This window comes from Pleurodeles waltl, chromosome 10, assembly GCF_031143425.1.
Source record: "Pleurodeles waltl isolate 20211129_DDA chromosome 10, aPleWal1.hap1.20221129, whole genome shotgun sequence".
Taxonomy (NCBI): domain Eukaryota; kingdom Metazoa; phylum Chordata; class Amphibia; order Caudata; family Salamandridae; genus Pleurodeles; species Pleurodeles waltl.
Window position 1 is genome coordinate 1,078,808,563 of NC_090449.1, and position 24,983 is coordinate 1,078,833,545.

Here is a 24,983-nt window from a genome sequence, read left to right on the forward strand (position 1 = left end):
TCTGACCCCCTGTCCTCTCCTCTGACCCCCTGCCCTCTCCTCTGACCTTCCGCCAGCCGTGCTCTCCGATGGACGAGCCCTCCGCCCTCTTCATCAGTCTCCCCCTGCCCTCTCCTCTGACCCCCTGCCCTCTCCTCTGCCCCTGCCCTCTCCTCTGACTCCCTGCCCTCTCCTCTGCCCCTGCCCTCTCCTCTGACTCCCTGCCCTCTCCTCTGCCCCTGCCCTCTCCTCTGACCTTCCGCCAGCCGTGCTCTCCGATGGACGAGCCCTCCGCCCTCTTCATCAGTCTCCCCATGCCCTCTCCTCTGACCCCCTGCCCTCTCCTCTGACCCCCTGCCCTCTCCTCTGACCTTCCGCCAGCCGTGCTCTCCGATGGACGAGCCCTCCGCCCTCTTCATCAGTCTCCCCCCTGCCCTCTCCTCTGACCCCCTGTCCTCTCCTCTGACCCGCTGCCCTCTCCTCTGACCCCCCTGCCCTCTCCTCTGAGCCCCTGCCCTCTCCTCTGACCCCCTGCCCTCTCCTCTGACCCCCTGCCCTCTCCTCTTAGCCCCTGCCCTCTCCTCTGACCTTCCGCCAGCCTCGCTCTCCGATGGACGAGCCCTTCGCCCTCTTCATCAGTCTCCCCCTGCCCTCTCCTCTGACCCCCTGCCCTCTCCTCTGACCCCCTGCCCTCTCCTCCCTCTCCTCTGACCTTCCGCCAGCCGTGCCCTCCGATGGACGAGCCCTTCGCCCTCTTCATCAGTCTCCCCCTGCCCTCTCCTCTGACCCCCTGCCCTCTCCTCTGACCCCCTGCCCTCTCCTCCCTCTCCTCTGACCTTCCACCAGCCTCGCTCTCCGATGGACGAGCCCTTCGCCCTCTTCATCAGTCTCCCCCCTGCCCTCTCCCCTGGTCCTCGCCACTCTCACGGCGCAGGACATCCTGGCAGAGGGGGCCCTTGGGCGAGCTGCAGGTGACATGTACCAAACTCCGATCACGCAGTGTCGGGGAGCTGCCACCCCACCGGAGGGATCGCTTGTCGCGAGGCGGCCACCCCGGTCCGGCACCGCTCCTCCACAGCTGCCTGGCTCCTGGCTGCTGGGGCTCGTGTGCCAGGCCCTCTCCTTGCAATGCTGCCCAAAAAGCACGAGAAATGTAGTATTTTTTTACGTGGCAAAGGGCACTCATTTTAACGCAGTGATTTTCAAACTTTTTAGGCTGATCCACTGTTGAGTTAAAAATGTTTTGGTACAACCCCCACGACGTAACCTTCTAAGATGTTTACCAGTGAACATTGATCACTGCAGATGCTTCCCATTAGAATGTTAGGGTCATTGATTGCAGTAAAGTCAGAGACAGGAGAGCAACCAATCCTGTCATCTGGTGCATTCCCCCATCCCCCCTCCAAAGACTAGAAGGTGCGATCTTACAGCATCTCCAAAAGCACCAGCCAGGCCAGGGTGCAAACTCCAGAGAGCTGCATGGAATCTTTTGGCGAACGTCACATATGCTTTGCCACATTAGATTTTGCACCAAACTTAGAAGTGATGGCTAGAATGCTTGAATTGTATAAGCCACTTGTAGTTATTGGGGACCAAGGGCCAGATGTAGGAAAGGTTTTGAACATCGCAAACAGCAAAAACCACATCGCAACGCCCAATCGCCATTTTGCGAGTCGGTAACCTGGTTACCGACTCACAAAACGGGACTGCGAATCGCAATTAGGAAGGGGTGTTCCCCTTCCTAATTACAAGTCACAGCGCAATGCAAGATTGTTTTGTGACCGCGAACGCAGTCGCAAAGCAAGCGCAGTTACCACCAGTGTCACACTGGTGGTAACACATTCGCAAAAGGGAAGGGGTCCGTATGGGACCCCTTCCCCTTTGTGAATGGCCTGGAAAACCTTTTTTTCAGAGCAGGCAGTGGTCCTATGGAACACTGCCTGCTCTGAAAAAATGAAACTGAAACGTTTAATTTGTCATTTTGTAATGCATCTTGCTTTTCTTTAAGGAAAACGGGCTGCATTACAAAAAAAAACAGCTTTATTTAAAAGCAGTCACAGACATGGCGGTCTGCTGTCTCCAGCACGCCACCATCCCTGTGAGGGCGGCGAGTCGCAAGGGGGTCGCAAGTTGCGACCCACCTCATTAATATTAATGAGGTGGGCCTTTGCGACCCCCTTGCGAGTCGCAGATGGTGTCAGGGACACCATCCTGCATCCTGAATTGCGAGCCGCAAATCAGAATTTTCCTACATCTGGCCCCAAGTTGTAGTACACTGTTTTTTTTGCACCCTACCCCCCTTAGGCAGGACCAAGAAGTATGTATATCAGCCTTAGTCCTGCTGAAATAAGAATAGTCTAAGCCAAACTACCGGGCCAGGAGCCCTGTGACTGGGAACACAAGTAACCCTGAACCAGCTTCGGCCTGCGCGGGCATCAGCAGTGGGCGCTGTTTCAGTCCTATAGCACACTGCGCACATGACCCAGGTCTGGGCAGACCCATCGCTCTGTGGGTGTCACAGCAAAGAAAGCGACAAAGTGGGTGATGGGGTGCTCAAATTCATCTCAGCCACTGGTAACTAGTCAGAGCCTTGTCCCTTGGTTGTTGCCCACCATGTGCCCTCAGGCAGGAACCAGGGATGTGCACATCAGCCTTGGTACTGGTCCAATTCTGCATTGCTGCAAATAACCAGTGTTGTCCTTAACTAAGTGGTATCCGTTCTAACAGTCTCAGAAAGATGAAAGGTTGAGACATCCCTACAGGAAGTCATCATTTCCTCAGGTTGTTGGGATGTCTGCCGGAGGCACAATAATGGCCCATATTATTTTTGATTTGCAGTTGGCTATAATGTGCATTAAACAAGGGAGCATTCTTTTTATCCCTTTGTGAAAATGTAATATTTCCTCGGTGCGCTTTTCGTTTAAATAGTGTTGCACAATATTAATGTCTTCACAACACATGAGAATATGGCAAAATGCTAATAAAATGTATGTTATACTTTAATAAACTAAGCTAAGTTTATGGACTTGTAGGGAAGGTAAAATCTCCTGGCATAGCTCTATCTTTGAGGTGCCCTTGATGGGCAATGATTCTAGCTCTCTGGCTGGGGAGGAGGAGTTGCTGGGAGCTCTGCTCTCATTGGCTGGTGAGTGTGGGATGTGACTTGCTTGGACTCACTTTACCTCTTCATTATAAAGAGAGAGTCAGAACTCTTTTCCATTGACGTGAAACAATCACCCGATCGATGATACCCATTTGTATCCCCTGAGACACGAAGGCCGCGGAGACTGAATGAAGCAACAAAGACCCAGAGAGGACTGTCAGGGCTGCAACTGTCCTTGCAGGAGTACTTTGTTATGCCTGAAGGTCAGGTCAGCAGCCCCAGCCCAGCCAGCTCAGCCCAGGGAATCTGACCGGGGAGTGGGGGGTGGAATGGAGCTAAAGCCCTTTCAGCCGAACGGTAGCACGCCTGGGTGTAAGATTACATTTGTATAGCACCCTCTGCCTCTGGTCTGGCCTCGCAGCACTTGTGGATGGTTCAGAAGATTGGCCTAGGTAGAGAGTAGGCAGTGTGTGTGTGTGTGTGTTTATAGCTATGTGTCTGTCTGTATCTGTGTGTTTGCGTCTGTCTTTGAATATGTAAGTCTGTGCGTGCCTGTGTGTGGCTGTCTGTCTGTGTGAGTCTGTATGTATGTGTCTGTGTGTGTATGGGGGTTACAGTCTCTCTGTACGTCTGTCTGTGTGTTTGTGTGTGTATCTGTCTCTGTATGCGTTGTCTCACAGGGTGGGTGGCAGAAGAAGGTGTGCTCTGTTTACTTTAGCAACACAAAAGTGCTGAACAATGCAAACACTCACCCCCAGTCACCAGGAGGACCTGGCCTGGCAGTTAGGGCTGCACTGTTCCTTTGGGGAACAGGGTCAAGACTGATTTGCATATGGCTGGGTCCAAACTGGAACGGCATGGTGAGCAAAAAAAACTGATGGATTAAACCCAGATCTGTGACTGGGGTGAATGTTTGATTTGCTCTGCATTCCATCCATCTTCTGTTGTTTGTGCCCAGAGCGTGCGCACCATGGAAACTGTTGCAGTTGCTGGCTGGAGCTGAAGTTGCAGAGGAAAAGTATCCTTTGTGGATACTTTGTTGCTGCTACAGTGGTTCCTGGAGCAGACTGCGGTTGATCCGAGGTCAGAGGATGAAGTAGTAGTTGCAGAGGATTCCTGAAGGAAACATGCAAGCAGAATCTGAAGAGAACCTACAGGAGAGACCCTAAATAGCCCTGGCAGGGGGATTGGCTACCTTATCAGGTATGGACCTATCAGGAGGGGTCTCTGACGTCACCTGCTGGCACTGGCCACTCAGAGCCCTCCAGAGTGCCCCCACACCTTGCAAAGCAAGATGGCTGAAGTCTGGCACACACTATAGGAGCTCTGGGCACCATCCCTGGGGTGGTGATGGACAGGGGAGTGACCTGGTGATGGACAGGGGAGTGGTCACTCCCCTTTCCTTTGCCCAGTTTCTTCCCAGAGCAGGGGCTGGGGGGTCCATAAACCGGTGTAGACTGGCTTATGCAAGGAGGGCACCATCTGTGCCCTTCAAAACATTTCCAGAGGCTGGGGGAGGCTACCCCTCCCCAGCCTGTAACACCTATTTCCAAAGGGAGAGGGTGTAACACCCTGCTCTCAGAGGAAATACTTTGTTCTGCCTTCCTGGGACTGAGCTGCTCAGACCCCAGGAGGACAGAAGCCTGTCTGTGAGGTGGCAGCAGCGGTAGCTGCAGTGCAAGCCTCAGAGAGCTGGTTTGGCAGTACTTGGGGTCCATGGTGGAGCCCCCAGGATGCATGGAATTGGCTCCCCAATACCAGATTTGGAATGGCGGGACAATTCCATGATCTTAGACATGTTACATGGCCATATTCGGAGTTACCATTGTGAAGCTACATATAGGTATTGGCCTATATGTAGTGCACGCGTGTAATGGTGTCCCTGCACTCACAAAGTCCCGGGAAATGGCCCTAAACTATGTGGGGGCACCTTTGCTAGTGCAAGGGTGCCCTCACACTTAGTAACTTTGCACCTAAGCTTCAGGAAGTGAAGGCTAGACATATCAGTGACTTATAAGTTTCTTAAGTGCAGTGAAAATGGCTGTGAAATAGTGTGTGCACTATTTCACGCAGGCTACAATGGCAGTTCTGTGTAAGGGTTTGTCTGAGCTTCCTATGGATGGCAAAAGAAATGTTGCAGCCCATATGGATCTCCTGGAACCCCAATGCCCTGGGTACCTCCGTACCATATACTAGGGACTTATAAGGGGGGTCCAGTGTGCCAATTGAAATTGGTAAATTAAGTCACTAGCCTATAGTGACAAATTTAAAAGCAGAGAGGGCAGAAGCACTGAGGTTCAGATTAGCAGAGCCTTAGTGACACAGTCAAGCACTTTACAGACACACACATAAGGCCATAAACTATGAGCACTGGGGTCCTGACCAGCAGGATCCCAGTGAGACAGGCAAAAACATACTGACATACAGGTAAAAATGGGGGTAACATGCCAAGGAAGATGGCACTTTCCTACACACAGTAATAAGTTAAAACACTACAAAAGGACACCACACCAGTTTTAGAAAAATACTCAATATTTATCTATATAAAAGAAGACCAAATACGTTAAAAATCCAACATACAGTAATACAAATATGAATTCTGCAAAATTTAGTCAAAAATACAGTTCCTTGAAATCAATAGCTCAACCTAGGGCTATCACAGCATCGTGATCAACAAAACCAACAGTTCAGGCCGGCCGCGGCGTCGCGGCCCAGCTACGGTGTTGGGAAGACCCGCAAACAGTACCTTGGATTTGCAGGGCGTTGTGATCCTCGCAGTGAGCTCCGGAGAGCGGCTTCGCTAGTGTCGCGGTGTCAGTTCTGGAGTTGGAGCGAGAGTCGTCGGGTCCTGAAAGTTCACACGTGTTGCGGATCAAACTCCGGGCTGATGAAGTCAGGAGCACTGTCGTGGATGGCATCGGGGCTGTGGTGCAAAGCAGGACAATGTGATGTGCGGTGCCTACAGGTCCCAGTGCAGGCAGAGGCTCGGTAACGGATTCCAGTAGCTTCGGTGAGATCAAGGCTGCGGTGTTAAGCGGAGCGGTGTGGGGTCACCAGGTCACGGTGCAGGCAGCGGTGTCATAGTTGCTGATGCAATGTCATTGATAGCCCCAAGTCAGTGGTGCGGGACTGGATGGTGCTTCGTGACCTTCACGAGCGGTGTCCCCAGGCCATGGTGCAGGCAGGATGCCTGGAGGTGACACTGGAGTCGATGATGCTGGTGTCGGTGGACCGGTGCTGGGGTGTGGGACCGGATGGGGCTTCGTGTACCTCACAAGCGGTGTCCACAGGCCACGTGCAGTCAGCGGCACCAGTGTCATCAGGGGCGTCGGGGATGCCCAGGCTGCAGTGTGAGCATGTAATGCTGGAGTGCGAGGCCCACGGGTCACGGTGCGAGCAGCAGCTCGGTGAAGTCATCCGATGACGATATCGGTGAGACCAGGGTCGCAGTGGGAAGTGGGGCAATGCGACTCCGTGCGGCGTTGGCAGGTCACGGTGCAGGCCAGCAGCATCATTGGCGGCATCGTGGTGATTTCTCATCTTGAGCAGCACAAAACACACAGTTCCCAGTGCTGCAGGTCGAGGAAACTGAAGTCTTTGGTGTTCCTAAGACTTCCAACAGGAGGCAAGCTGTACTCCAAGCCCTTGGAAAACTTTCTCAAGCAGGACACAAAGCAAAGTTCACATTTTGCACTCTTTTAAGGCAGAAGTAGCAACTGCAGGCCAGTCCACCAAAGCAACACAGCAAAGGGACGGTACTCCTCCTCCAGCTCTTCAGCTCTTCTCCTGGGCAGAGGTTCCTCTTCATTCCAGAAAGATTCTAAAGGTCTGGGGTTTTGGGTCTTCTTCTTATACCCAGTTCTGCCTTTGAAGTTGGCAAACTTCAAAGCAAAGTCTCAAGTGTTTGTGAGATCCTTCCTTGTCCAGGCCAGGCCCCAGACACACACCAGGGGGTTGGAGACTGCATTGTGTGAGGGCAGGCACAGTCCTTCAGATGTGAATGACCACTCCGCCCTCCCCTCTAGCTCAGATGACCCATCAGGATATGCAGGCTACACTCCCATCCCATTTGTGTCACTGCCTATAGAGGTTCAAATCAGCCCAACTGTCAAACTGACCCAGACCGACAAGCCACAAACAGGCAGAGTCACAGAATGGTTTAAGCAAGATAATGCCTACTTTCTAAAGTGGCATTTTCAAACAGACAATTTAAAAACCAACTTCACTAAAGATGTATTTTTTAATTGTGAGTTCAGAGACCCTAAACTCCCCATTTTCATCTGCTCTCAATGAGAATCTGTGCTTTAAGGATATTTAAAGGCAGTCCTCATGAGAGGGATAAGCCTTGCACAGTAAAAACCGAATTTGGCAGTATTCCACTGTAAGGGCACATAAAACACACTAGTATATGTCCTACCGTAAACATACACTGCCCCCTGCCCCTGGGGCTACCTAAGGCCATCCTTAGAGGTGCCTGACATGTAGTAAAAGGGAAGGTTTAGGCCTGGCAAGTGGGTACACTTTCCAAGTCGAATTGGCAGTTTAAAACTGCACACACAGACACTGCAGTGGCAGGTCTGAGCCGTGTTTACAGAGCTACTAATGTGGGTGGCACAACCAGTGCCGCAGGCCCACTAGTAGCACTTGATTTACAGGCCCTGGGCACCTCTAGTGCACTTTAATAGGGATTTGCCAGTAAATCAAATATGCCAATCATGGATAAACCAATCAACAGTACAATTTACAGAGAGAACATATGCACTTTAGCACTGGTTTAGCAGTGGTAAAGTGCCCAGAGTCCTAAAGCCAACAAAAACTGGTAAAAACAATTAGGAGGAAGGAGGAAAAAAGACTGGGGATGACCTTGCAAAAAGGGCCAGGTGGAACATAAATGTATAAGTGGCGGTCGGCTCAAGGGCTTTACCTGGACAGGACTTACCCCCTTGCCTCTGCCTTTACCTCTGCACACATAGCACCAAGGCTTGTAATTGTGTGTAGAAGAGGAAGAAGAAGATGTTTTATCTCCACCCCCAGAGGAGTGTTGTGGACTTGAAGATGAATCTTTATGTTTATGTTTGTGCCCATGCTTCTCCTGAGATTTCTCACCATCTTTCTTCTTTCCTTTGTCACCCCCTGTATGAGCTTTTCTGTTCACCCTTGTTCTGACCCATTTGTCTGTCTTCTTTCCCAATTCTTGGGGAGAGGTCAGATTAGATCTGAGTTTACCAAGTACCGGTGTAACAAATCAGACACACAACTATTCAAAATATGCTCTCTGAAAATCAGATTGTATAGACCCTCATAGTCAGGCGCTTACTGCCATGGAACCAACCTTCGAAAGCTTTGCCAGAACAGTCCACAAAGTCAACCCAATCTTGTGAAGATTCTTTTTTGATTTCCCTGAACTTAATTCTGTATTGCTCTGTGGTGAGCCCAAAACCATCAATGAGCACAGGATGTCACAACTGTCTGAAACATCTTCCTTAACACTGAGGAGTCTGTCCCACCCTCCACCAGAGAAGGACAACCAACGAATAGCAGCCCACTGCTTATGAGGGACCTCCTCTGTACTTTACAGGCCCTCTCAAGTGCAGCAAACCACTTTTGGATATCATCCCCCTCTTTGTGAGGGAGAACAATTTTGTGTAAGTTTCTTGAGTCAATGGTGTCCTCCCTGACCCCATAACTTCTGAAACTACTGTTGCTGCTGCCACCATGGGGCTCTAACCCCAACCCCTGCCATTCCCTTTCCACATCTAAGGCTTCCCTATCTAGGGCCAACTGTTGCTGTTGCAGCCTCAATCTAGCCTCCTCCAATCTCAGCTTTCTGAGCTCCCTGTCTATGGAGTCATCACCAGGATTGGATGTGTGGGACCCCTCAGAGACTGAGGTGACATGGGAGTGAGCAGAGGCAGATCTTTCCCTAGCTTTGGTAACCCTAGTGACCTGACCTCTAGGTGTGAAGGGAGCTCTACCTGTGTGTGAACCCCTCCCACTGCCAGCTACACTAGATGGTTTGCTAGGGGGAAGATTTTGTACAAAGCCCACCCCTGAATCTCTAGGCTGATCTCCTGAGTCTAAAGGGTTAGAATCCCCCCCCCCCTCCTCCTGGTTACCAGACTGTTCCTGGTCATCCTGGAGAAGGAGATTCAAAGCCCCCTTAAGACTTTGAAAGTCATGTTCTCATAGGGAGTTCCCAAGACTCCAGGGGTGGACTCTGCAGGAAAGTACCCTCTTTTTGGCATGGTACCCCCAATTTCTGCCTGATGTCAGCTTGTTTTGACTGTGTCACTGGGATCCTGCAAGTCAGGCCTCCAGTGCTTCTGGTTTGTGGCCTGCTTGTCAGTGTGTTTTACTGTTTTCTAAATTGTCACTGGAGTCCTGCCAATCATAACTCCAGTACTCATGCTCTCTCTCTTTTTTAAATCTGTCACTATATTTAGTGACTCCATATTTTACTCCAAATTGGCACACTGGACCCCCCTTATAAGTCCCTAGTTAATGGTGCCTAGGTACCCAGGGCTTTGGGGTTCCAGGGAATCCTTATGGGCTGCATCAGTTCTTTTGCCACCCATAAGGATAGCATACAAACACTTCAGGACTTCTACTGCAGCCTGGGTGAAATCGTGCATACACTATTTCACAGCGATTTTCACTACACCAGGTCACTTATAAGTCACCTATATGTCAGGTCTTCCAACCCTGCAGGCTGGGTGCAAAGTACCTGTGTCCGAGGGCACCCCTGCACTAGCAGAGGTGCCCCCACGTCGTCCAGGCCGCTTTTCCCAGACTTTGTGAGTGCGGAGACGCCATTATAAGTGTGCACTGCATATAGGTCAATACCTATATGTAGCTTCACAATGGTAACCCCGAATATGGCCATGTAAGGTGTCTAAGAACTGGAAATTGTACCCCCATACTTATTCTGGTATGGGGGGGGGCAATTCCATGCACTCTGGGGCTCCACCATGGACCCCCAGTACTGCAAAACCAGCTTTCTGAGGTTCCCACTGCAGCCCCAGCTGCTGCCACCTCACAGACAGGCTTCTGCCTTGGGCAGCCCAATCCCAGGAACGCAGAACAAAGCATTTACTTTGGGACAGGGGTGTTACACCCTCTCCCTTTGGAAATAGGTGTTACCAGCATGTGAGTGGTTTCCTCCCAGAGCCTCTGGAAGTGCTTTGAAGAGCACAGATGGATGTTGCCCTCCTTGCATAATCCAGTCTACACCGGTTCAGGGACCCCCAGTCCCAGCTCTTGCATAAAACTGGACAGAGGAAAGGAGAGTGACCACTCCCCTGTCCATTACCACCCCAGGGGTGGTGCCCAGAGCTCCTCCAGAGTGTCCCTGAGTTTTTCCATCTTGGATTCCAAGGTGTTGGGATAATCTAGGAGCATTTGAGTGGCCAGTGCCAGCAGGTGACGTCAGAGACCCCTCCTGATAGGTCCATACCTGGGTAGGTAGCCAATCCCCCTCTCAGGGCTATTTGGGATCTCTCCTCTGGGTGTTTCTTCAGATTCAGATTGCAAGACTCCAGCAGGACTCCTTTGCATCCTCTGTTTCACTTTCTATCAGTGGATCAACTGCAAAACAGCTCCAGGAACTCTGCACCTTGCAACAAAGTATCCAAGGCGACTACTACAACTTTGTATCTCCAGCTCCTGACAGCAACTGCAACAGTTTCCAGGTTGTGCCTCCTCAGAAGGCTCCCTGTCTTCAGGCTGCCCTGGATTAATTGAAGGACTGTGGAGTGATGGAGACACTTCCCTGCTTCAGCAGGCACCCTTCTGCAGCGACAACCGGTACTCTGGGTCCCCTCTCCTGTCGATGAGCATGGTCTCTGGAAGGGTAGACCAAAGTGACCGTACCTGTCCAAAGGTCCAGTTGTCTAAATTTGGTGGAGGTAAGAGCTTGCCTCCCCGTGCCAGACAGTATCCCTGTGCACTTCGTGTTTTGCAACTCTTAGGGATTCTGTGCACTTCTCCAAGAAATCCTTGGTGCACATCCTAGCCCAGGTCCCCAGTACCCTATTCTGCGATGCTCGGCTCCCTGAGTTGTTTTCCAGCAGCGTTGGATCCCGTTGTGTAGTGCTGCAATGACCACCATTTGCAACTCCTTTGTCCCCATGTTCTGGGACTCCTGTGGGTACTTCCAGGTCTTCTGAGGGCTCTCTGAAGTGCTGAGAGCCTCCTCTGTCTCCTCATTTTGAGTTGAGACCCCCAGGTCCCTTCTGGACCCAGGCAGTGCCTTTTCTTGCCAAACATGGTTCTTGCATGCGCCAAGGCTTGTTGGCGGAATCCAACGACGAAAACCAGCCTGCATTCATCTTCTCAACGTGGCACATCTCCTGCACCAAGCAGGACCCCAGAGATGTCTTTGGTGCATTTCTGACTTTTTCTTCTCACCAGAGAGTTCACTTTTTCACCTTCGTCCGGATTAGCAGGGGTTCCTGTGACTCATGGACTCATCAGTGACTCTTGGACTTGGTCACCTCTCTCCCCAGGTTTTCAGGTCCGGGAATCCATTGTTGGTGTCTTGCAGTCTTGCTTGGTTTTTGCATTCTTCTTTATCATGACTTCTAGTGTGTTCTGAGGAAACTTGCAGTACTTTACTCCTGCTTTCCTGGGCTCTGGGGTGGGGTATTTTACTTACCTTTGATGTTTTCTAATGCTCCGAGCGCCCCTCTACACACTACACTTACCTAGGTGGGAAACTGACATTCGTATTCCACTATTTTAGTATATGGTTTGTGTTCCACTTAGCTCATTTCAACCTATTGTGATTTTCACTACACTATTTTATGACTGTTTGCTTGCCTGATTTTGGTTACTAGTGTATATTTTGTGTATAATACTTATCTCCTAAGGGAGTATAGCCTCTAAGATATATTTGGAATTTGTGTCACTAAAAGTGAAGTACATTTATTTTTGGTAACACTGAGTATTGTGTTTCTTGTGTATAAGTACTGTGTGACTACAGTGGTGTTGAATGAGCTTTGCATGTCTTCTAGATAAGCCTTGGCTGCTCTGCCTACAGCTACCTCTAGACAGCCTGGCTTCTAGACACTGACTACATTTCACTGATAAGGGATAACTGGACCTGGTCTAAGGTGTAAATACATGTGGTACCCACTACAAACCAGGCCAGCCTCCTACAACCCCCTTCTTGACCAGGAAGCTGACAGCTCCCAAAGTTAGGGTGGCTTTAGTTATCCATCCCTTATTCAGGTAGCATAAAAACTGTATGTATTGTGTTTTGCTAGCCCAATCCTAAATTTAGGGTAATTTAGCCCTCTAGGTTGGGTAGGGATCCATGGCCCTGAAGAATGCCTGAGACCCATTGGGGGTTGAAATGTGGGCAGAAAAATGTTGGCCTTAGTATAGGTGGCTCGAGTCATCACTCTTGAACAGCCATCCTTGTTCTGTTTCAATACTACCTGTGGTACCCAGTAATAAAGGTAAAATGCAGGGGTACCGCAAGGTATTTTTAAAATAGTTCATCTGGATCCCAGTTTTATCCAGTAGGTATTTTATTTAAGCACTCGATCCTGCATGAAATCTTCCTGGAGGTTGAGTCCGCCCTGGTGGCACTGTCCTAGCAGGGTGGGAAGAGGGGGCCGATGATGAAGCATGACACCAACAGGTGTGTGAGGCTTCCTCTTCCATAAAGGAATGACCCCTCAAAAAGCAGAAAGTAACCCCTTATAATTTACCTTGGTGTAGGGAATCACTGAATATGGATAAGACGGAGAATCAGAATCGACTCTCTCTTATTTTTACAGTCACACTCTGTTGTGTTGATTATGCAGATGTAACCCTGTCACACCTAACCGTCCCTGATGGATGGCTGTCTGGTGAGTATGCACAAAGTGGGTCTGTCACCCTGCCGCAGACACGGATTGGAGTTATGCTGCAAAGCACCAGAGTTATAAGCACAGAGAAATGCCCACTTTTTAAAAGTGACATTTTTTAAATAGTATTGTAAAATCCACCTACACCAGTAAGCAGGATTTCTCACTGCAATTTCAGACATGCCAAACATGCCTGTGCTTCTCCTCACAGATCAGAAATTACCAATTAGACATGTGTCAGGCAATTTCCAATGCAAACGTATGAGAGGACCAGCAGTCATAGCAGTGAAAAACGAAATAGGCTGTTGTCACTACTATGTAACACATAAAACTATGGGCCAGATTTACAAGGCCCTAGCGCCTCCTTGCACCACATTTGTGTCATTGTTTTACGCTAAGGTGGCTCAACAAGGCAAAAATCGCCATGCCATTGCACCACAATATCCCTGGGCCAGGCATAATGTGCGGAAGGAGGGCGTTCTGACATTAGAAGGCCCGCTAAAATGGTGCAATGAAATGTTGGCATCATTTTTAACACCTGCTCAAAGCAGGCGTTAAAAGGACACACCCATTGAGGTCAATAAGCCTCCTTGCACTTTGCTGCACTAGCGTCAACATTGTTGATGCTGGTACAGCAAAGCACTACAGTAGTGTCAAAAATGTTGACGCTATTGGCCTAACGTGCGCCATGGTACGCCATTATGTAAAAACAGTGAACCCACGGTGTCATTAGGTGGCAGTGGGGGGCAGAAGACATCTGACGCCTCAGTATTGGTGCACCAGATTCTTAGAAATCTGGCCCTACATGTCCTTCCTTTTACATGCACAGCACCTTGCCCATGGTGCTGCCCAAGGCCTTCCTTAGGGATGACTTAGGTGTAGTAAAAAGGGGGGTTAGGCCTTTGCAAGTGGTTTGACTTGCCTAATCAATGTGGCAGCAAACTGCGCATGCAGGGACTGCAGGGGCAGGCCTGAGAGAGGTTTGAAAGGCTACTTCTGTGGGTGGCACAATCTGCGCTGCAGGCCCACTAGTGGTATTTAATTTACAGGCCCTGGGTATATGGTATACACCTTACAAGGGACTTAAAGGTAAATTAAATAAGCTAAACAGGTGTAAGCCAATTGTCCCAAGTTTTAGGGGAGAGAGCACATGCACGTTGGCACTAGTTAGCAGTGGTAAAGTGCCCAGAGTCCTAAAGTCAACAAAAAGAGGGTCAGAAAAATAGGAGGAGAAAGGCAAAAAGTTTGGGGACAACCCTCCAGAAAGGGCCATTTCCAACAGAGTTCAATGTGAATGAAACCCACCTTCTCCAGTATAGTGACCTGTACACACTCGCTGGTGTGTGCCACATGGGAAGCAAATACATCTGCAGTACTACAACACTCAGTTGTGAATTCCCACAAGCAAGGGGTCAATGTGGCTCAAACGCAACTCCCACCCAGTACAACAGCACTGGTCTGTACATAGTCACTAGTGCTGGCTCAATGTGAACTGAATTCCATCCTTTTAGCGGAGACTCTCACTAGAACATGTTCACTGACAACCGTTTCAATCGCTATCTCACTCTGTGATCCGAAAGAAAATTACTCAAGCCTTATCGTAGTCCCTTGTTATTTGGGGCCAGATGTATCGAAATATTTTGCACTCGCAAACGGTGAAATCGGCCGTTTGCGAGTGCAAAATCGTGGTCTGCAATGCATCAAAGGCATTCACAGACCACAAAATAGAAATCGCAAAAATTGCGATTTTTTGCGTTGCGACCTGGATTTTGCGAATCACAATTTGCGTTACGCAAAATCCAGGTTGCAAGGCAATTCTGCAAAAAATCGCAAATTGCGATTTTTCGCAGAATGGTATTTTGCACATGCAAAATACCATTGTCTGCAACCAGGTGGTAACCTGGTGCAAAATTTAAAAATGCAGTAAAACTGCATTTTTAAATTTAATATGTAAAGCACACATGCCCTTTTGGCATGTGTGTACTTTACATGGTAAAAAAAAAAATTGGGGTGCAGGAGAGGGGGCCTTAGGACCCCAGCACCCTGGCCTTTTGCATTCCCCAAATTGCGATTTCTGGTTCAGAAATCGCAATTTAGGAAATGCAAAAAATTCGCAGCTATGGGCCAACAGGCCCGTAGCTGCGAATGGGGCCAGTATCGCAATTTGCGATTCGGGAATTGCATTTGCAATGTTTAAGAAATCGCAATTACCGAATCGCAAATGTGATACATGGCCCTTTGCGAGTCGGTATTGCGATTTCTTAAAAATCGCAATTACCGAATCGCAATGGGCCAGATTCATAGATCTGGCCCTTGGACCACCATGCAACGTCAGTTTGGACCCAGCCGTGTGCAAATCAGTCTTGACTCTACTCCAATGGGACAATCCAGAACAAGCTGCCGGACCAGGTCCTCTCTGAACTGCAATAGAAGCATCCTGGGACCCGTTTCACTCTGATTGGGCTCTCCCGCTGGGTGCAGCTTGCTTCCAGTGGTACAGTGAGGGTTTTAACCCTGCTCCAGTCGGAACAGTTCAGCCCAAACTACCAGGCGGTAGATGCCCTGTGTGTGATGAATGTGCCTAGATGTGGCTCTTATGCTCCCTGTGCCACAGGACTCAAGCTGTACCTTAGGGGTGAGACCTGAGTAGATCGCCACAGATCTGGGGTAGCTTCTGTTCTTATCTTGAGGTGACCTGGTCTGGCAGTTTGGGCTTCCCAGTTCCTATTGGAGCAGGACCAAGACTGATTTGCATAAGATGGGTTGCTGTCTAGAATGGCGCAGCGGGCGAACCACGATAGTCTGGAAGGTGGCTCAGTGCAGTCGGCATTGGCTCAGGTGAATTCAGATGTTCCTACCATCACCTTGTTGCTGTAGCAATGAAAGTAATGCTCACAAAGATTACTATGTACATTGAATGCATGTGACCCAAAGAAGTAAAAAACATATTTATGAAAAAGTGCTGCAGCACAGAACAGCAGTCCTTTCCCCTGCGCTGGCACACAATGAGCAGCTGGCACCAGTGCAGGCACCCGTGCACTATTCTGCAAGGGTGTCTGCATTGCGTGCAACATTGTGCTTGTGCAGGACGGGCACCTTCTTCCGCAAAAACAATTCCCTGAGGCTTTTTCCGCAGCTATGCCTCTGTCGGGGAGGCGGTGTATCTTTTTGGCGCATTCCCAGGTTCAGCTGTTCATGTGAATTTGTAAATGCGTCAAACCCCCACCCAACGCCCATGGAACACCGCCCTGGGGCAGAGTAATGCAAAGCAGCAATATGCGCTGCGTTACTGTACTCGAGATTTATGAACCTACGCAGCGTCGCGCAAGGTGGCCTTACGTGGCTTCATAAATGGAAGTTTTCATTTGCGTCTCTCTTGCACCATATTGCGTGGTGAAAAAACAACATACAGAGGCTCGTAAATGTGCCCCTATATGTCTGATTTTTAATGTATTTTCATAAGTTAATATAGCCCCTTGTGCTTTGTACTGCAGGTGCTGCATAGGAAGCGGGATGGTACTTGAAAAAGCAGCCCTCAGGAGACAAAGGAGAGATATTTAGAAGGGGCAGACCAAACCCACTCAATGTGTGTTTTACAAAACATAACTACAAAAGCTCAGATAAAGATGTCCGTTGGCAGACCTCAAACACGAGCAGGCCTCAAACCATTTAACACCAATGTGTCCACCAACTCTGAAACACGCTCTCACTTTGGCCCTTATTTATGGGGAATCGGCGTAGGGCAACACGAATGCAACAGGTGCTTTCCTGTCCTTTCCCCCTGGGCTGGCTCACAATTGTCTGCCTAGTGCCAGCGCAGGCCCCCTTGCGCCATCGTGAAAGGTGCCTCCGTTGCATGCAGGATTCTTTTTCTGCAGGAAGGGGCACCTTCCTGCACAAAAAACAAACCCTAGAAGTGTTTTCCCGTCTCTATCTGTGCTGCAGAATGCAGCATACATAGCATACATTGAAAGAGAAAAAAACAATGAGAAATTAAAAATATTCTCCTCATAATGCCTGCTCAAGGGAAGCGTAAGGTTTTGGCGCATCCCCAGTTTACATGATTAAGAAAATATAGGGCAGCGTTAATATCCATACCTGTTGCATGGGAACACCCACCACAGCGCCCATGGAGCGCGCCCCCGGCACAGAGCAAGGCCAGGTAGCGGCATGCACTGCCTTACTCCATATCTAGAAGGTCATGAAAACACACAAAGTGGCGGTGCGCGGCCCACAGGCGTGGATAAGAGGCTTCCGCTGATACCGCAGTGGCACAAGCTTCTTGTAAATACGACCCTTTGTAAGCTCAGTTACCTTTATCTATAGTTAGGAAAAAGTACAAATTAAATCTAAAATGGGGCACAATCCTTTGTGTGTTTAGTTTCTTTTATTTGCTGGCCATTGGTGAGTCAGTCAGAGGTCAGTCAAGCCATTAAGGTGCCAGTAGGGCTTGCCGGAGTCAGTCACAGATCAGCCGAGACTCTTAAGGTGCCGGTAGGGGTGTGTCAGAGTCAGTCACAGGTCAGTCAAGCCTTTCATGTGCCAGTGGGGTTGGGTTAGAGTCAGTCACAGGTCAGTCAAGCCTTTCATGTGCCATTAGGGTTGAGTCAGAGTCAGTCACAGGTCAGTCAAGCCTTTGATGTGCCAGTAGGGTTGGGTCGGAGTCAGTCACAGGTCAGTCGAGCCTCTTAAGGTGCCGGTAGGGTTGGGTGAAGTCAGTCACATGTCAGTCAAGCCTTTCAGATGCCAGTAGGGGTGGGTCAGAGTCAGTCACAGGTCAGTCAAGCCTTTCATGTGCCAGTAGGGTTGGGTCAGAGTCAGTCACAGGTCAGTCGAGCCTCTTAAGGTGCCGGTAGGGTTGGGTTGAAGTCAGTCACATGTCAGTCAAGCCTTTCAGATGCCAGTAGGGGTAGGTCAGAGTCAGTCACAGGTCAGTCAAGCCTTTCATGTGCCAGTAGGGTTGGGTCGGAGTCAGTCACAGGTCAGTCAAGCCTTAAAGGTGCCAGTAGGGTTGGGTTGGAGTCAGTCAGAGGTCAGTCGAGCCTCTTAAGGTGCCAGTAGGGTTGGGGCAGAGTCAGTTACAGGTGAAATAAGATCCAGCTGGAATGAATGATTCTCTGTTTCAATCTGTAGGTTACCTGGAGAAGGTGCTGAAGAACCATACAGCCAGTGCCTGTGAGGGGGGGCAGCTGGGGGTCACCTGCCCTCACAAGACCTCCATCAGTGTCCTGTCCGCCTTCTATGGGCGCCGAGTGCCCAGCCAGAACCTGTGCCCCAGCCCAACCGGCAACCTGAGTGACCTCACTGAAGACACCTTCTGCTCCTCGCCAGTGGCCATCCAGGTACAACCGCGCTGTCAATCACGACTGGGGGTGGTCAGGCACTGCTCCACTGCACTGGGCACTGAAGGCACTAGTGTACTTCGGTGAGCACCAAAGGCACTAGTGAGGCACTGCTCCACGGTACTGGGCACTGAAGGCACTGGTGTACTGCGGCGAGCACCAAAGGCACTGGTCAGGCACTGCTCCACTGCACTGGGCACTGAAGGCACTGGTGTACTGCGGCGAGCACTAAAGGCACTGGACAGGCACTGCTCCACTGCACTGCACACTGAAGGCACTGGTGTACTGTGGCGAGCACCAAAGGCACTGGTCAGGCACTGCTCCACTGCACTGGGCACTGAAGGCACTAGTGTACTTCGGTGAGCACCAAAGGCACTAGTGAGGCACTGCTCCACGGTACTGGGCACTGAAGGCACTGGTGTACTGCGGTGAGCACCAAAGGCACTGGTCAGGCACTGCTCCACTGCACTGGGCACTGAAGGCACTGGTGTACTGCGGCGAGCACTAAAGGCACTGGACAGGCACTGCTCCACTGCACTGCACACTGAAGGCACTGGTGTACTGTGGCGAGCACCAAAGGCACTGGTCAGGCACTGCTCCACTGCACTGGGCACTGAAGGCACTAGTGTACTTCGGTGAGCACCAAAGGCACTAGTGAGGCACTGCTCCACGGTACTGGGCACTGAAGGCACTGGTGTACTGCGGTGAGCACCAAAGGCACTGGTCAGGCACTGCTCCACTGCACTGGGCACTGAAGGCACTAGTGTACTGCGGTGAGTACCAGAGGCACTGGTCAGGCACTGCTCCATGGCACTGCGCACTGAAGGCACTGGTGTACTGCAGTGAGCACCAAAGGCACTGCTCAGGCACTGCTCCACTGCACTGGGCACTGAAGGCACTAGTGTACTTCGGTGAGCACCAAAGGCACTAGTGAGGCACCGCTCCACGATACTGGGCACTGAAGGCACTGGTGTACTGCAGTGAGCACCAAAGGCACTGGTCAGGCACTGCTCCACTGCACTGGGCACTGAAGGCACTGGTGTACTGCGGCGAGCACTAAAGGCACTGGACAGGCACTGCTCCACTACACTGCACACTGAAGGCACTGGTGTACTGTGGCGAGCACCAAAGGCACTTGTCAGGCACTGCTCCACTGCACTGCGCACTGAAGGCACTGGTGTACTGCGGTGAGTACCAAAGGCACTGGTCAGGCACTGCTCCACGGCACTGTGCACTGAAGGCACTGGTGTACTGCGGTGAGTACCGAAGGCACTGGTCAGTCACTGCTCCACTACACTGAGCACTGAAGGCACTGGTGTGCTGCGGTGGGCACCGAAGGCACTGGTCAGGCACTGCTCCACTGCACTGGGCACTGAAGGCACTAGTGTACTGCAGTGAGTACCAAAAGCACCGTTCAGGCACTGAGCCTCTGCACTCTGCTCTGAAGGGACTGGTGTACTGCAGTGAGCACCGAAGGCACTGGTCCGGCACTGCTCCATTGCACTGCGCACTGAAGGGACTGGTGTACTGCGGTAAGCACCAAAGGCACTGGTCAGGCACTGCTCCACTGCACTGCGCACTGAAGGCACTGGTGTATTGCGGTGAGTACCGAAGGCACTGGTCAGGCACTGCTCCCCGGCACTGTGCACTGAAGGCACTGGTGTACTGCGGTGAGCACCAAAGGCACTGGTCTGGCACTGCTCCACTGCACTGGGCACTGAAGCCACTGGAGTACTGCGGTGAGTACCGAAGGCACTGGTCAATCTATGCTCCACTACACTGAGCACTGAAGGCACTGGTGTACTGCGGTGGGCACCGAAGGCACTGGTCAGGCACTGCTCCACTGCACTGGGCACAGAAGGCACTAGTGTACTGCAGAGAGTACCAAAAGCACTGTTCAGGCACTGAGCCTCTGCACTCTGCTCTGAAGGGACTGGTGTACTGCAGTGAGCACGGAAGGCACTGGTCAGGCACTGCTCCACTGCACTGCGCACTTAAGGCAGTGGTGTACTGCGGTGAGTACCGAAGGCACTGGTCAGGCACTGCTCCACTGCACTGCGCACTGAAGGGACTGGTGTACTCAGTGAGCACCAAAGACACTGGTCTGGCACTGCTCCACTGCAGTCAGCACTAAAGAGACTGGTGTACTGCGGTGAGCACCAAAAGCGCTGGTCAGGCACTGAGCCTCTGCTCTCGGCACTGAAGGGACTGGTGTACTGCGGTGAGCACTGAAGGCACTGATCAGGCACTACTCCACTGCACGGAGCACCGAAGGCACTGCTTAGCCACTGCTCGTCTGCACTCGGCACTAAAGGGACTGCTGTACTGCAGTGAGCACTGAAGGCACCGCTCAGACACTGCGCCTCTGCACTCGGCACTAAAGGGACTGGTGTACTGTGGTGAACACTGAAGGCACTGGTCAGGCACTGCTCCACTGGACTCGGCACTAAAGGGAATGGTGTACTGCAGCGAGCACCGAAGGCACTGGTCAGGCACTGCTCCACTGCACTGCGCACTGAAGGACTGCTGTACTGCAGTGAGCGCTGAAGGCACTGGTCAGACACTGCATCTCTGCACTGAAGGGACTGGTGTACTGCAGCGAGCACTGAAGGCACTGGTCAGGCACTGCTCGTCTCCACTGCACACTAAAGGGACTGGTGTACTGCGGTGAACACTGAAGGCACTGATCAGGCACTGCTTCACTGCACTGGGCACTGAAGGGACTGGTGTACTGCGGTGAGCACTGAAGGCACTGGTCAGGCACTGGTCAGTCACTGCTCCACTGCACTGCACACTGAAGGGACTGGTGTACTGTAGTAAGCACCGAAAGCACTGGTCTGGCACTGCTCCACTGCACTGCGCACTGAAGGCACTGGTGTACTGCAGTGAGCACTGAAGGCACTGGTCATGCACTGCTCAACTGCACTCGTGAGTACCGAATGCACCGGTCAGACACTGCTCCACTGCACTGGGCACTGAAGGGACTGGTGTACTGTAGTAAGCACCAAGAGCACTGGTCAGGCACTGCTCCACTGCACGGAGCACTGAAGGCACTGGTCTGGCACTATTCCGCATCTGTGGGCACTAGAGATTCTCATCTACTTAGTACATTGGCACCACAGGCTCTGTCCAGGCACCACTCACTGCCACGTGGACTCCAGGCACTGCAGCAGTCCTCTGAGGCACAATCCACTGCCAGAGCCTCAGGAGAAGAGGCGACAGTGCCTTTTAAACAAGGGCCGCTGACATTATGCGGGTCTGCAGCTGCAGCGTTTTTAGCAGGATGACGGCTTTACCACGCTTGCCGCATAATCTATGATTTGTAGATTTCTGCAAACATGTTTCTTGTTCAACCGAGTTTAAATGTCCTTTACAAAAGCACAATCGAGGGGTGTTGTGCAGGGACCTCAACAGCAAGGGATAGCGGGTGCCTCTCAGCTGTTTGCAGGTGTTAAATCAAGAGTAATGAGGTGAACGTCCCCCCCAGACAGTATCAATGTGTGTTTAATAGCAGAACAATTCTGCTGCGGAATGTGATGATGCATGCCACCTCGGCCGCCTCTCCTAACGGCACAATCTAGGGCCAGATGTAGGAAACACATTGCGAGTCGCAAACGGCAAAATCTGCCGTTTGCGACTCGCAAATGCGTGTTTCCGATGCAGAAATGCATTTTGCGAGTCGTTACCGACTCGCAAAATGCATTTCCGAATCGCAAATAGGAAGGGGTGTTCCCTTCCTATTTGCGAGTCGCAGTGGGATGCAATTCCATTTGTGACCGCGTATGCGGTCGCAAAGGGAGTCGCAGTTACCATCCACTTCAAGTGGATGGTAACCCATTCGCAAACGGGAAGGGGTCCCCATGGGACCCCTTCCCCTTTGTGAATGGACCCCAAAACATTTTTTCAGGGCAGGGAGTGGTCCAAGGGACCACTCCCTGCCCTGAAAAAACCGAAACAAAAGGTTTCGGATTTTTTGAAATGCAGCTCGTTTTCCCTTAGGGAAAACGGGCTACATTTAAAAAAAAAAAAAACTGCTTTATTTAAAAGCAGGTCGCTAACACGGAGGCCTGCTGACGTCAGCAGGCCTCCGTGTTAGCGAGTGCCCATAGTCGGTATGGGGCCGCAATTTGCGACCCACCTCATGAATATTAATGAGGTGGGTCTCTGCGACCCCATACCGACTCGCAGACGGTGTCTGAGACACCTTTCTGCATAACATTTTGCGACTGCGAGTCGCCAGTACTCGCAATTAGCAAGTCGCTAAATGTTATATTGCTACATCTGGCCCCTGCTCCTCTTTGCCACATAATTTTAAGTTTCTTCTAATGTTCCCTTCTCTTCCGTATGTTGTGCAACACTCGGGACCCAGCCATATTCTTGAAATGCGGTTGGCGTTATCGTAACCTAAAAAAGTTATGTAATATAAATACAAAAATATAAAATAATTTACAAATAATTAAAATATAAATAAAATACTTTATAAACATATGCACTTTGTAATTACATCCCTTGAAATAAAAATAGTAACTGAGTATCGCAGACGCTACGTGAAATGCTGTCGTGCAAATACTGAAAACAATTACATGCATTCGTGGGAGATGAGGGCACATTTTACTAATCTAAAAACAGACCCATATTTATGAAGCTTTCGCATCGCGCTTGTGTCACGTAAGGGGGCGCAAGGGCGACGTAAAACCTAAGATTTATTTATCAAACCACACAAGGCCACTTTGTGTCGCCCTCCATGGCTCGACGTAACGCAAGCCAGCGCAAATGGCTCCGTTGCGTTACTCTGCGCGGGGAAGACGTTCCATGGATGGAGCGTGTGTGTTTCCATACAGCCACCCATTGATTTTGGCACATCCCCAAATTTATCAATAGTGGTAGATCTGAGAATGCGTCAAAATGCTACGCATCCAGGAGAGGCGTCACGAGGAGAAATATCGATATCGTCCTCGTTTCTTCCTCTTTGTATGTGTCCTGCATTCTGCAGCACACACAAACAGAAGAACATGCCTCTCAGGATTGTTTATGTGCAAGAAGGTGTCCCTTCCTGCACAAAAACAATCCTGCATGCACAGCAGGCACCCTTGCACTATGGTGCACTATGGTGCCAGGGTGCCTGCGTTGGGGCTAGGCAGACAAAAGTAGGCATGCACTGGGAAAGGAGAGGAATGAACGTGTAATGTTACATACAACACATTCCTGCCCTTTTCCTTTCACACAATTTAGCAGCCAGGGGGCTTACTGCGTTGCATGAACACCTGATAAATATGGGCCACTATCTGAAAAACACGGGGGAAAAGCACAAATTAGGGTTGTCAAATAAGCTGTTCGAACTCCAGTCAAACAAACATTGGCAAAAGTGAATACATTAGAAGGGGATCAGGTTTACTATTCTACCTCCCGTCAGTAAATGCTGGGGAAAGTGTAAACATTGGGGGATGGAGGGTCAGATTTACTATTCTCCCTCCAGTCAGTACATGCTGGGGAAATTGTAAACATTGCAGGGTGGAGGGGTCAGATTTAATATTCTACCTCCCGTCAGTAAATGCTAGGGAAAGTGTAAACATTGCGGGGTGGAGGGGTCAGGTTTACTATTCTACCTCCAGTCAGTAAATGCTGATGAAAGTGTAAATATTGTGTGGTGGAGGGGTCAGATTTATTATTCTACCCCCCGTCAGTAAAAGCTGGGGAAAGTGTAAACATTGCAGGTGGAGGGGTCAGATTTACTATTCTTCCTCCTGTCAGTAAATACTGGGGAAAGTGTAAACATTACGCGGTGGAGGGGTCAGATTTACTATTCTACCTTTCGTCAGTAAATGCTGGGGAAAGCGTAAACATAGGGGGTGGATGGGTCAGAATTACTATTCTACCCCCAATCAATAAATTCTGGGGAAAGTGTAAACATTGAGGGTGGAGGGGTCAGGTTTACTATTCTACCTCTAGTCAGTAAATGCTGGGGAAAGTGTAAACATTGTGGGGTGGAGGGGTCAGATTTACTATTCTACCTCCTTTCAGTAAATGCTGGGGAAAGTGTAAACATTGGGGGGTGGATGGGTCAGATTTACTATGCTACCCCCAATCAATAAATGCTGGGGAAAGTGTAAACATTGTGGGGTGGAGGGGTCAGATTTACTATTCTACCTACCGTCAGTAAATGCTGCGGAAAGTGTAAACATTGTGGGGTGGAGGGGTCAGATTTACTATTCTACCTCCAGTCTACTAAATTTGGAAAATGTGCTGACTACTCCAGTTTAACAAACGTTAGGGGCATGCATACTTTAGTAGGGGAGGGGTTTACACTCTGTTGGATGGTAATTAGAGCATGGGGGGCACACTGGCACCCATGCACATCCACTCACACTCATGCATTCACACACACACCCATTCACATCATGCACTCACATATACACGCACATTCATACAGGGAGTGCAGAATTATTAGGCAAGTTGTATTTTTGAGGATTAATTTTATTATTGAACAACAACCATGTTCTCAATGAACCCAAAAAACTCATTAATATCAAAGCTGAATATTTTTGGAAGTAGTTTTTAGTTTGTCTTTAGTTTTAGCTATGTTAGGGGGATATCTGTGTGTGCAGGTGACTATTACTGTGCATAATTATTAGGCAACTTAACAAAAAAAAATATATACCCATTTCAATTATTTATTATTACCAGTGAAACCAATATAACATCTCAACA

General features: G+C 50.2%; 1 protein-coding gene across 3 annotated transcripts in view; it reads left to right on the forward strand.

Annotated features, from left to right (window-relative positions):
- LOC138262277 (protein eva-1 homolog C-like) overlaps positions 1-24,983 on the forward strand; it is a 272,791-nt gene that overhangs the window by 15,715 nt on the left and 232,093 nt on the right. For 2 of the 3 annotated variants that reach the window (XM_069212164.1, XM_069212165.1), the window contains exon 2: positions 18,067-18,275. The exons of the other annotated variant lie outside the window; for it this stretch is intronic. In XM_069212164.1, coding sequence (XP_069068265.1) covers positions 18,067-18,275 — 209 coding nt within the window. The remainder of the gene's footprint in view (positions 1-18,066; positions 18,276-24,983) is intronic. 3 annotated transcript variants of the gene reach the window in all.